General features: G+C 41.5%; 1 protein-coding gene across 2 annotated transcripts in view; it reads right to left on the bottom strand.

Moving 5' to 3' along the window:
- Positions 1-12,225, bottom strand: part of cmip (c-Maf inducing protein) — a 47,631-nt gene that overhangs the window by 10,175 nt on the left and 25,231 nt on the right. For both annotated transcript variants that reach the window (XR_004556141.1, XM_034132942.1), the window contains exons 5-14: positions 10,868-10,909; positions 10,526-10,588; positions 10,358-10,438; positions 7,930-8,033; positions 6,797-6,901; positions 5,569-6,021; positions 4,584-4,649; positions 1,163-1,189; positions 1,025-1,073; positions 813-920 (exon numbers count right to left, since the gene is read on the bottom strand). Coding sequence is in view for 1 of the 2 variants with exons in the window: in XM_034132942.1 (XP_033988833.1) it covers positions 813-920; positions 1,025-1,073; positions 1,163-1,189; positions 4,584-4,649; positions 5,569-6,021; positions 6,797-6,901; positions 7,930-8,033; positions 10,358-10,438; positions 10,526-10,588; positions 10,868-10,909 (1,098 nt within the window). In the remaining variant the exon portion in view is untranslated. The remainder of the gene's footprint in view (positions 1-812; positions 921-1,024; positions 1,074-1,162; positions 1,190-4,583; positions 4,650-5,568; positions 6,022-6,796; positions 6,902-7,929; positions 8,034-10,357; positions 10,439-10,525; positions 10,589-10,867; positions 10,910-12,225) is intronic.

Genomic DNA, 12,225 nt, shown 5'->3' with positions numbered 1-12,225 from the left:
CTTTGCCTCACTTTTCGCCGAACTGCATTGTGGGAAGCAGAGCGGAGATTTCCAGGCATCTCAGGATTCAAAAGTTGAGCAATGTTCAACTTTTGAAGCTGAGGTGGAAGCGTCAGCCAATCAAATCCCGTGTATGCAAATCTGACAGTACAAGCGCTAGCCAATCAAACCGCATGTATGCTGGGAGAGACATACTGCAGGTCATTTCCTCATATTACAAAACATGGAGGAGAAATAGCGGTAGGGAATCACCCGGTGCTTTATGACCAGTCCCTATTTACCTACCGGGATACAAACCGGAGGAGCCAGGCATGGAGGGAGGTGGCAGAGACAGTGGTAGGTTTTCGCCTGTTTGGGGAGTTTATATCCAGTTTACTTCGGGCTTTTTTGCTTCGTATGTCGGGGGCGGGAGATTCATGTGATTGGTTGTTGGTCGCGTTGCTCGCAAAAAATCCCCAAGCTTCAGATACGCCCACCTCCAAGATTTTTTTAGCGCTGCTGTGTGGACGTACCGTAAGTGCTAATTCAGAGGCTTGGTATTACCCATGTGTTTCGTTTAGCTAAGAATGCTTCATATCGTCAGTTAGCTGAGTTTCTTCCCGTTAAGTGGGTATGACACATTCATAGGTTGTTAAATGTTAAGAAGCCCTGAGACACAGTTTCGTGAAAGAAAAGCCTGCAGCCCCTGGGCTTAACAGGTTAATTCAGGTAGGAAACTACTGAAGGCCTAGGTGTGAAATGTACGCTTACTGCAAACAAATAACTAGCTGGAGGATTGGAGTAGAAGGTTGACTTTGTGTATCAACACTCACCATACTGGCAAACAGCTCTCCATCGTCATCGCAGGCTACCCCTCCTGGACTGTAGAGCTGGAACCAGCCATCTTTACCTGAACGCACACTGAGGAGGCAGGAATGGACCTAACGGAAAAAGAGAGAGAAACACAGAAGAGTTTCTGTTGGTGAATCTCATCAAAACACTTTTCTGTAAGCTAAGAGGTCAACCTGCAGAAACACAAACTCACCTCCTGCCTCGGGTCCTCAGCAAACCTCTGAATTACATATTTCAGTTCCCTATTCAGACAGAAACATTAAGACACATGTTTCAAAGTGGAAACTTACTAAATCTGTGCAGAATGGTTTATTATATCTGAGTTACTTACTTAGTGAATTTGGCATGTGCAAGGGCCCTGGAGAGAAGACAAAGAGAGATGGGAGATATGATCAAAACAAATATATTCCTAATAGGAAAGGTTCATTTAATGCATTATTTTCTGGCAGTTGATTCTATTCTTTTTAAGCCATAGATTCTTATTTCAAATGTCACTCTTTTATTGTGGAAAATCCAAAACCACTTTCTGTGCCCTAACCCAGAAGTCTTCCGTCTGAGGACAACCATCTACAAAAGACATTAGTCACTGTAACTCAGACCTATGACTTTGCCATGTCACATATTGCTGTGAAATCCTTATTTTAAAACAGTAGCGGCCCTTTGTTCCTGCTCTCTTCTCTTTTGGCCTGCCTCTCCTCCTGGTTCTCTCTTGGCCCTGCTGGAAGCCCTCGACTGCAGCTACGCATCAAACCACTCTCCGATCACTGGACTACTATTTTAAATGGGGCGCTATTATTTTTTTTTGGGTTCTCCCTTGTAGTGTGTTTTATAGGTTATTGTGCATGTACATTTTCTGCAAATGCTCAATGCTTTGTGCGGGACTGCACAGCATTTTGATCATTTGTCCCACACATTTTGCCGATGTCCCGCATTTGATTGACAGTCGCCCATCTTAAACAAGGCTTTTATACAAAGGTGTGTAGAAATCAAGAGGGCTATCATCACCATTAGCTGTGTCAGCTGTCAATCAATCAACAGAGAAATGTATTAACTTATGGGCAGGGCCGCCCCTCCCCACACGCAGAACACGCAGAGTGTGTGGGGCTGCATCTTATGCGCAAATGTGGCGCAATTATGCGCGACACAGTTTCCTCGCAGCGAGGCTCCGGCGCTAACAGTCGCGAGCCTGCTCTACCACCACCCCCCTCGATCTATGGATATATTCCTCCTGAAACCAAAAGAGATGAGGTAACAGCAGCTGTTTAGCCCACAGGGCAGCAGACCGGGCAGTAAACTAGATCCGGTCATTTCTTTCTGGTCATAATAATTTCTTATGTTAATTCCATTCAAAACAAATATATTTAATTCCTTCACTTGCATAGTTTGTGCAAACAATTAAACCAAAGTAAAGCGTTGTTATTAATATTTATAAGCTTATAGTTTCATAGAAATGTTTATTCTTAAGGGTTAGATAGACATTATACAAACATCTAATCTAACTCTAAGCAACACAGTAACATGTCCCGCATTGTCCCGCAAAAAGGTCCTATTTGTCCCACATGTGGCTTGATGGCACCTGGTCACCCTAACTGCACCCCACCTGGACAACGGAGCTTCCTGTGCTGCAACAGCATACTGACCAGCTACAACAAAGATGACCCAACACAGTGCAACCGCCAGCACAGCACGCTTTTACTAACCTTCCCCAGCCAAGAAATTGTCAAATAACCCATCATTACAATGTATTGTTTTACATATTAACAGTCTTTGTAAACCAGAAATGGTTTCATTTGCTTTAGAGGTGCTGATAGGTGCTGATAGGTAGATTGAGCCAGCCCAGCTGTTTACCCCTGTTTCTGGACATTATGCTAAGCTATTGGTCCCAATCTTTTCATCTGACTATAGGCAAGAAAGCAAAAAAACATACTGTCCAAAATGTTGGACTGGTCTTTTAATACAGTAAAAAATTATAACTATTTGCAGAAGTTCCCAGTATGGTCCTGTTGTGTTCAGGGGCCTCATTTATAAAGGGATATACGCTCAAAAAATGGCGTACGCCAGTTTCTACGCAATGTTTGCGATTTATAAAATACTAACTTGACGGGAAAATGTGCGGTCCTCCACGCAAACTCTAACCCATGCGTACGCACTAAGCACAACAACGGGAGAGACGAGAAACTGCGACACCGTTGGCAGAAGGAAGAATGGAGAGAAATATGTGGAAATAAATAAAATGTTACCTCTCATTTATCAAATATGAAGAATTCATTTTCAAACATTGATTAAAGCCAATCTTAAAATGATTAAACAAACGCCTGTTTGAGACTCCTCAGTGCACACAAAAACATAACTTGGAGAAATAAATAAATACGGATATGTTATTTAAAACCACCTCGAATATGTTGTGTTAATGTTTTGAAATGTTTTCTCATAAATGATGCGGTAAGCAGGAGGACAGAATTACGTCTAAACTGACGCCGTTTTGCTTTTCTATAGGTTGTAGATACGAGCATGGTTTTATATACTATCACGTTTAATCGTGTTTTATGCCGTTTGCCAAGACTTGATAAGTCGCTCGTAAAACACAGGAGGTATGGAAACTAAGAACACCATATGTGGTAAACAGCTAATATAACACAACACATTAGTTGTATTTCCTTTAACTGGTGGATTATGGATATATAGTTGCTGATCGACAGCTGGAACACAAACCACCAAATACAACAAAATAATTCAGATCCAGTCGTCATGACTACACTCCGGAGGGATTCCCCGATCATTTCTTAGAGTTTCTCATCAAGGGGGTGTCTCCTGTCCCCGGGACAAACACACTGCCTGAGGAAGGTTATGTGTATTTTTTTTGTCATTAACTTTTTTCGGACCACTTATTTATTTATTTTGGTGACGATCCGACCTCCATGCTGCTACTCTGGTTCAAACTGCATCCACCAAACAAATCTGACACGGTGTGAGATGTCTTTTTTAGCTGTTCTATCGTAATTTCCTGCGATCTTCTTCATGCAGTCAGTCAGAATGAATGAATGAATGGGCGTTTCTTTGACTATTTATAGGCAAATATGGGCGTTACGAGTCGATTGTGATTTATAAAGGGAAACAGGCGTAGGGAGTGCCGTACGCACTTCCCTCGCCGGTACGCAATGTTTTGTGAATCGGAAAATGGCGGAAAATGTATGTACCTATTTTTGTGCTTTGTACTACGTAAGCAACCTTCCTACGTCAATCCTACGCAAGGCGTTATAAATGAGGCCCCTGGGCACTCTACAGACGTACAGCATTTGTTTGCACTACGAAAGGCAGTTGTTTCTGTATGTGTGTACGAACTGATTTAAGCTTATTAGGGCCAGTGAGTGTAACTAATGTGACTCATTATATCCTCGGCTACAGGGTGCTGGGGAGTATTGTTGCGTTTCCTAATGACGTCTGAAGCCAGCGACCAGGCAACTGTGGCGCAGGTGAGTAACAGGTGCGTCCCGCTGTTGGAGAAACAACAAGCGGTCCACCAGTCAACCCTAATGAAGCTCTGGAACAGCCAGCCAATTACAGTAGACTCAGGGCTTCTTGAAGCTAATTAAAGTGGACTCTCTGTGGATGGAAAAGCCAACCAGCCCAGTTCATCACTCCCCCGGAGGCATGTTAAGGTGCCTCATCCACGTCAGAAGAAGCCCCAACAGTATCCTCTGAGAAACAAGTATACATCCCCAGAGGCAGTGGTGCAGGGAGAGAGTACTCACTCTTTAGGAAAGGGGATGGGCTGCAGCAGGCTGGCGAGAGCAGGTCTCCAATCATCATAGTCAGACCTGACAGAGACAACAAGTTGCAAAATGAAAAGGGAACCAGATACAGAGTGTCAGTATAACAATGTGAAGAGCAGGGTGTAGCCTGGAGAAGTAAGGGAAGGAAACCACAAGGTAGAGGAGTAGCTGGATATGAGCAGCGCTGAGATGATATTACTATGAGTTCAGTGACACTGTGACAGCATCGCTTTTTAGGCCATCCTGTGGTTGCCACACCTACACCCTGACACAAAGAAACTCACACTTAAGTGCTGCTCCACTTTCAAACTGTGAAATACAGCATCAGGACTATTTACCCAATATAATGGGACCTTTTTCTTTAATATGAATCTGGCTTGGATCTTTTTTGAATAGAAGCTTTAACAGACTTACTGTATGTTTGACTTGAGAACTCATTTTAAACATATGACACAATTGTCTCAATTAAGTAACACTGTGTGTCTGTCAAATGTAACTAAGAGCATATTTGGCACCACTGATTAGGTTTATTTTGTAAATGAAATAATGCATGTCTTTAAATACGGTCCCAGGGCACGTGGACAGTCAAAGGAATGCGACTGAAGCAGGTTTGACAATGCACTAATTACCTACTACATTGTTACTTCTTTATTATGAGCAAAAGACTGCAGCAGACAATCCAAAACATCAATCTGTTAGCTTCCAATATGTTCTTCAGACAGGTGAACTCTACTGTCCATGAAGCGGCAAACTCCGTGTCGGAAGTGCCAGCAAATATCCTTTAATGTTGTTTAGGCATTTAACAGGATCATCTACCCTTTCATTTTGTTCTTGAAAACACTGTTTAACTGCTTAGTGGGCAGTTCTAGTTTTTAGATGACTCTTAGAATATATCAGTTGGATATTGGATCAAAGCCATAGGAATCAAGTATATGTCATGATGTGTAGTGATTTTTGAACTCACAGCATCTTGAGGATGAGCGCGAAGCAGCCCAGCACGCGGTCGGCCTGCGCCGGCAGCTGGATGGACAGAGTGCTGAGTGCCGGGCTGACCAGCAGGCAGTCGATCAGGTTGGGTTCACTGTTGCCCCCCGATGGACCGCCCTTCTGCCTGCTGTTGGCCGAGTTGTTGTTGCGCTCCAGCTCCACCAGGATCTCACTTGAGTTGACGACGGAGGGAGGAGGGGAGAGGGGCAGGGAGGGTGTGGGGAAGGAGATAGGAATGGACGGGGTGGGGTTTGAGGGGGCAGGAGGAGGCGGTTGAGGAGGACTGGGGGTACCAGAAATTGGTAGGACGGTGGCAGGCGGAGGCGTCGGAGGCTCAGGGCGCAGCAGGCGCAGCGGCATGGGGGGTTTGCGTTCGTTCTGCTGCTGGCAGCCATTTCTAATCTCCTTCAGGCTGGGGGAGTTGTCCCGACTGCAGAGAGGGTTAGGGGGAAAGGAGATTATACCAAATACAAAGACTACACTCAATGCAGGGCCATTCAGTATCAAAGACAGCAGTAATAGGAGCCAGGAGAGATGGCTGCCAGAGTGACGGCCCCTTTGTGTCTTTGAGTTTTGGAAAAGGGAACCAAGAAGGATCCTCCTTGGGGCAAATGCTGCTAAGGAGGTGACGCTAATGAGATAATGTAGCCCATGCAAAAAAAAAATAGATTCAACTACATTAAATATAATGTGATTAAATCACAGCTATATCAGATATATATATATAGCTCTGGAAAAAAAAGAAGAGACCATTCTCTACGTGTATGGCAGCCATGCCATTCCAACGGATTACAAGCCTGAACTCCAGGATATTATTTAAACAGGATACAACAAATGTATAACTGTTACATTTCTAATAGGGATTACAATGTTATTAAAAACTTAAAAAGATCAAATTGTGTTTACAAACGCTATCATGCTCAAGAAAAATAGGAGAAGCTGCCTTGACCAATGACATTTAATCTTTTACACATATGGAAAAACTGTTGCAGAATGTTGTCGACTGAGAGGCACCTGAAAACCTTGTGTGGGGTTGCTTTCTATCACCTGATCTACCACATTTGACAAAGTGTGTGTGTGTGTGTGTGTGTGTGTGTGTGTGTGTGTGTGTGTGTGTGTGTGTGTGTGTGTGTGTGTGTGTGTGTGTGTGTGTGTGTGTGTGTGTGTGTGTGTGTGTGTGTGTGTGTGTGTGTGTGTTTACTGACCTGTTGATAAACTCCTCATAACAGGAATAAATGGCGGCGAGACACACTGCCACCAGGTTTGGCAGGACCCGGGGGTGGGGGCACTGCCCGGTGGGCCCGTGCATGCTGCAACACATGCTGTTGTTAGCTACCATGATCCAACCATCTGCTGTTCAGCATCTCTCACACACACACGCAGCTGTGTACACCTCATGCCTCATACAGCTTTAAGTCAAGACACTAAAGGGAAAAACTGTGTTTCTTCTCCAAAGTACAATTTGATCATTTGGGCTTTTTTGCTTCCGTAACTTTTTTTTACACAAAAAGAAAAACTTCCTCAACACCCTTTTAGGTGTTTAATCTACAAACACCCCTTGCATCTGTGGATTTATTATAAATTCACAAAAAAGGAGCATTAAATAATGCCTCATTTGCATATCTAAACATAACGTTTCAGAACAGGCATAATCACCTTAATGTACGTAATGAAATGGACCAGTTTCATAGACGTAGCTTATCTTTAAAAAGTCTACCTATTCACCTGTCTCCCAGAAAGAAAACATTTTGAAAACATGTTTTGTTATATTTAGGGTCCGAGCACACACAACCTCAGGTCCAAGGACCCTTTGGAAACTGTAGGAATATGTTTTCTTATCCTTCCTAAAATTAATTTGAGGGCCTAAAAATCATTTCAAAAAGATTTTCTGTGGCATTAAAAAGAAAACCGAGTGAAAATATACAGGTCCTTCTACACGTTTCATCTGATTGACTTCAAATGTGGTCAGAACCCTCTGGAGACCCTGAGGATCAAAGGTTTGTCTGCAAACATAATGATAGTTTTAGGGTTGTGTCTTTGGAGGAGGCCCAGAGAGACTGGTCAGTGTTAGAGACTAGACTTAGAGACTTTTAGCTACACTGTTCAGCTTTTGGAACGGGTGCTGCTAGCTACTTTGGAAACAGTTAGCAACATTGGGCTGGGTGTTTCAGTTTGATCATTTAAAAAATCGGAATTTTTTGATTTGGTCAAATATATATTCATCAGTAATACACCATTGACATGGATTCAAACATTCCATTACTGATACTTGATTACATGTCTGCATGTGAGCCAGCAGGGCAGTAATAGTTTGATTTTGTGCATGACATTTTCTCACCTGTGGACGAACTTCTTGACTACCTCCATCCCCGCATTGAGCTCGTTCAGAGCCAGGATGTACTCCTGCGTGAAAAGACGCAGTCGAGGGCACTTTCCAAAATCCTGCCAAGATATAAACAAAAAAATGTAAACCAAGCAAGGTAAAAAAAGACAGAACTTTAAGATAACATCCAGGAATCCAAAGTTTTCAATTAGAGATATCACAGGGGGCGCTCCAGGAAATAATTCATACATTCGTAAAATGTATATTTTACAATTATTTTACACTACAATTCAGTTAGCTAATGCTGCCTTGTATATAAAGCAACTTACAATACGTGCATATAACAGTGAAGATACAAACTGAAAAAGCATCAGATTTCAATAAGCCGAACTATTGTACAGTAGGTGCTATGCACAGAAGTGAGATGTTTGTATTATTGGCCATGGTGCAGTGGAAAGGACAGTCGGTTGTCCAGTGTCAACCCTGATTTCTTACAGTCTAAGTATTGATATATTTCTCTATCCATCATCCTATCCAAGACTTTATGATTAACCACAGGGTATAATAAAGCATATAGGTATTTTTTATTTTAGGTTTACTGTTTAAATTCAATTGAGCAAAGACGGAAGGTCTGAGGAAAACCCCTACAGCTCAGAAAGTAAAACATAATTCTTCAAACAGCAACAAAATGTTAAACCTTTTGTAAAAAATTGACAAGAATGATGCTGAATATGGAATGGACATGTTATGTCAAGTCTTGGACCTTCTCAATATAACTATAATGACTGTATGTTATTGAATTACAGTTTCCAGATTTAGAAGAGGACCATGAGTCTCTTTGCTAATTATCAATGGTCTTTGCAATTATCAGCAGATGTACCCACGTTAAGTAAAAGTGACCCAATGTGAGAGGAAGTATAAAGAGGCTGATTAGATTATAATAAAGAAAGTATCCAATACCATTCAATTCAACTTGCAACATTTTAAACAAATTAGACCTTTCTTAACTGTCAATGCTGCAAAGTCATACCTCCACTGTCTGATTCTATCCCACATTGAATACTGTTTTACAAACTGGTCGTTTGCTTGTGCCACAAACTTGAAACCTATAGAACAGCTGTACAAGAGAGCTATCAAGGTGTTTGACAGAAAGCCTTATTCATATCACCACTGCACCATCCTTGATAAACACCATTTCTTGAGTTTTGACCATTTGAAGTCTTTTAAAAGTATGTGTTTTATTTATAAATGTTTACATGGACTGCCCCCCCCCCCCCCCCCCTTAGGGGAATTCATCCACAAAAAACACACTGGACGCTGCACTAGGTCAGAAACCAGAGGAGACTGTGAGGTCCACCGCAGACGGACCACCTTTGGACAAAATGTCCTCTTAAAGGCAGCTCTTTGTGGAACAGCCTCCCAACTGAGATACGGGATTGTTTCACTCTCAATAGTTTTAAAGGACAACTCAAAGAATGGTTGAGAAACAAACAGACGTGTAATCACCGCTAACTGCCCTTTAACACAGGGGTATCTCCTCTTGCACTTTAGGTAGCTCTTGTATCCTCTCTTGCACTTTATATATCGTAGCTGCTATATTGTATTACCATGTCATAAATACTTGTGTGCTGCTCTTGCTCTTTTTGCATATCATGTATTTATCTGTTGCCATGTTTGTAAAATGTAATTTTCTTAAATGTGTTATGTGAGGGACTGCGGATGGAAACTAGCTCAAAGCTAAATCTGGCACTGTTACGCTTGATACATTTGAATGTTTTAAGTGTTCATTACTGTGCATTGTCCCTGCCAAATAAACGATTAAATGAAGAAAAAAAATCATCATTATAGAGGTTTGTGTGTTAGTTAATGTAAGGAAAATGGTATGTGTTCATGTGCAGACGTATGTATGCTTTGTTAATTGGGAAGTTCATATCCTGATAAGATATTAATTACTCCTAAAGACGTCATGAGATGATGACCTTTCGACATCTGGAACATGTCCAAGTTTAGGAGACCTGACAATGTGTGTGCGTTAAACATGGTTAGGGGAAATGTTCGTGTGTCATTTAGAAACCTATATAGGCTGTGTGAAATGTCTACTCAGGGGGCCACTACACCATTTGACTGCTTGAGAGCAAAGGTAGTGTTTTCCTCATTAGTATTGTTTGTTGTACAACGAAATAATAATTGATCAACTATATCTGTGTTTGTGTTTCATTCTTTCCTGTTGTGAGTGCTAAATTGCCACAACAGACATTACACATTTTTTTAATGGATTAATATATATATTAATATATTTTTGGATCAGATTTACCAGAACTTTGTTCCTACTACTAGAATGATGGAATGAAGCAAATGGCACATACATGACCAAAAACATGTACTAAAAGGGAACCAATTAAACATTTGTATCCTTACTACTGTAACAGTTTAGTCTTCTCACCATATTGTGTTTGAGGATTCTCTGGACCACAGGAGTGAACACTTCGATCACAACCATGGAGCGCGGCCGCTCCCGACAGTGCTGCAATACACAACAGGAAGCACTTCAAAGAACGGTTTCTCCGTCCCACAGAAACTGTGTGCTGAGTGTACTACAACACTATCTCACCTTACAGAAGAATTCACACAGGTCAGGTGGTGGGTGGTTGTTCTCCAGAAGAGGAGCAATGGCCTGATTACACAAACATGAATATTTATTCATCCTGGCAGGGAGCCAACAGTACAAATCTGGGCTGTGGCAAACTTGTAAAATGAACAAGGGACAAATAAAAAAGTGCTAGAGTCTACACAAAAATAAGAACCTTTCCCTGGATCAAACAAACTAATACACAAGGGACAGAATATTTATTTTTTTAAGTTTAAAAATCAAACCAACAGGAGCTTTTGAGTTTTGATATTCAACCTCATCCTGACATTTAATATCAACTCATAGCGAGAGCTTCCTACTCACCACAATGATGTTCTCATGATCCTGAGTGCTGAGGTTAGAGTTCTGTGGGGAAGGTGAAGAAGAAAAAAGGTTTAAGGGAAGAACTACATTAATTATGTTAACCTCATGATGCTTGAATTCAACTTTTAATCTTCTTGCTTTGTCTTACCGGGCATATCATTAACAAGACTGTGTTCCCAGGATTTTTAAAGGAATGCTGACATTTTGGGAAACATGCTTATTTGTTTTCTCACTGAGTAAGATAAAACTCTGCAAGAAGCCACGACCAGCAGCAGGTTAACTTATCTTAGCAAAAAGACTGAACACAGGGAAACAGATGACAATATATGACCAGCCCAGAAGGTAACACGTTATATCTGATTTTCAGATAAGATTTGTTAGTATAAAATCAATATGATGTTGTTAAGTAGGTTTTGTGCCAAACTATTGTTGAAGTTGCTGTGCAGCTTAAATGGATGAGATGGGAATAAACAAGTCCGGATAGGAGTACATTATTTTATCAGTGGACTGTTGACTTGCTAACCTTCCTCCTCTGCTTTAGAAACTTTTAAGCCAGACTACTGCAACTCAGATCTGAGAATTACAAGTAAATACATTCAAAATGTTAAGAAGTTAACAATTCAAATGATCTTCTATTCTGTTGGGTAGTTTAATATATATTATATGTTAACACTTTGTAGAACTTAAACAACTAGTAACAAATACTTTTCAAACCATCAATGAGTGAATATAATGTGTAGGGTTGTACTGAATGTCATTTTTAAAATGCAAAGCTTCTATTGAGGTTTGCCCATCGCCTTTTTTTACGGATGTGATCCCTTTGTGTGCAACATGTTATGCATCATCTTTGTTTCCCTTCTCTGTTCTATTTCGTATAGGCTTCGCCCTCTAATGGCGCATTTCCACTACAGGGCCTCGCTCGGCCTCGCTCGGTATGGCTAGGCCTCGTAAGGCCTTGTTAGGACTGGCTCACTTTATGCTGCGTTTCCATTACAGTTTAGTAGCTGGGGCAGTAACTATAGTAACGCAGTGTAGGCGGAGCCGTGACGTCATCTTCAATGAGAACCACAGAAAAACAACATCAGCCGTTAGCTATTAGCACTCAGAGCTCACAGCTCCTCATATCTGTTCAGAAACTAGACAAAAGTTAAACAAGTACAAACCACAGACTGTCTGTGTCATGGTGAATACAGTCGCTGCTTTATTTATGTCTGTATAGGCCGTTGTTGTGAGTGTGGACGGTCGGAGCATATAAAACGTTAGCTTAGCCGATCTCCATTTAGACAACACGCATTTTAAAAGGTTTTTCGCCTGCCGTCTGTCTGCAGACTTGTCAAAGCATTAATTCATGGTTTTTA

The sequence above is a fragment of the Trematomus bernacchii genome, unplaced genomic scaffold, assembly GCF_902827165.1.
Source record: "Trematomus bernacchii unplaced genomic scaffold, fTreBer1.1, whole genome shotgun sequence".
Taxonomy (NCBI): Eukaryota; Metazoa; Chordata; class Actinopteri; order Perciformes; family Nototheniidae; genus Trematomus; species Trematomus bernacchii.
The sequence above is the reverse complement of the archived record's forward strand: the minus strand, read 5'-3'. Positions and strand labels throughout refer to the sequence as shown.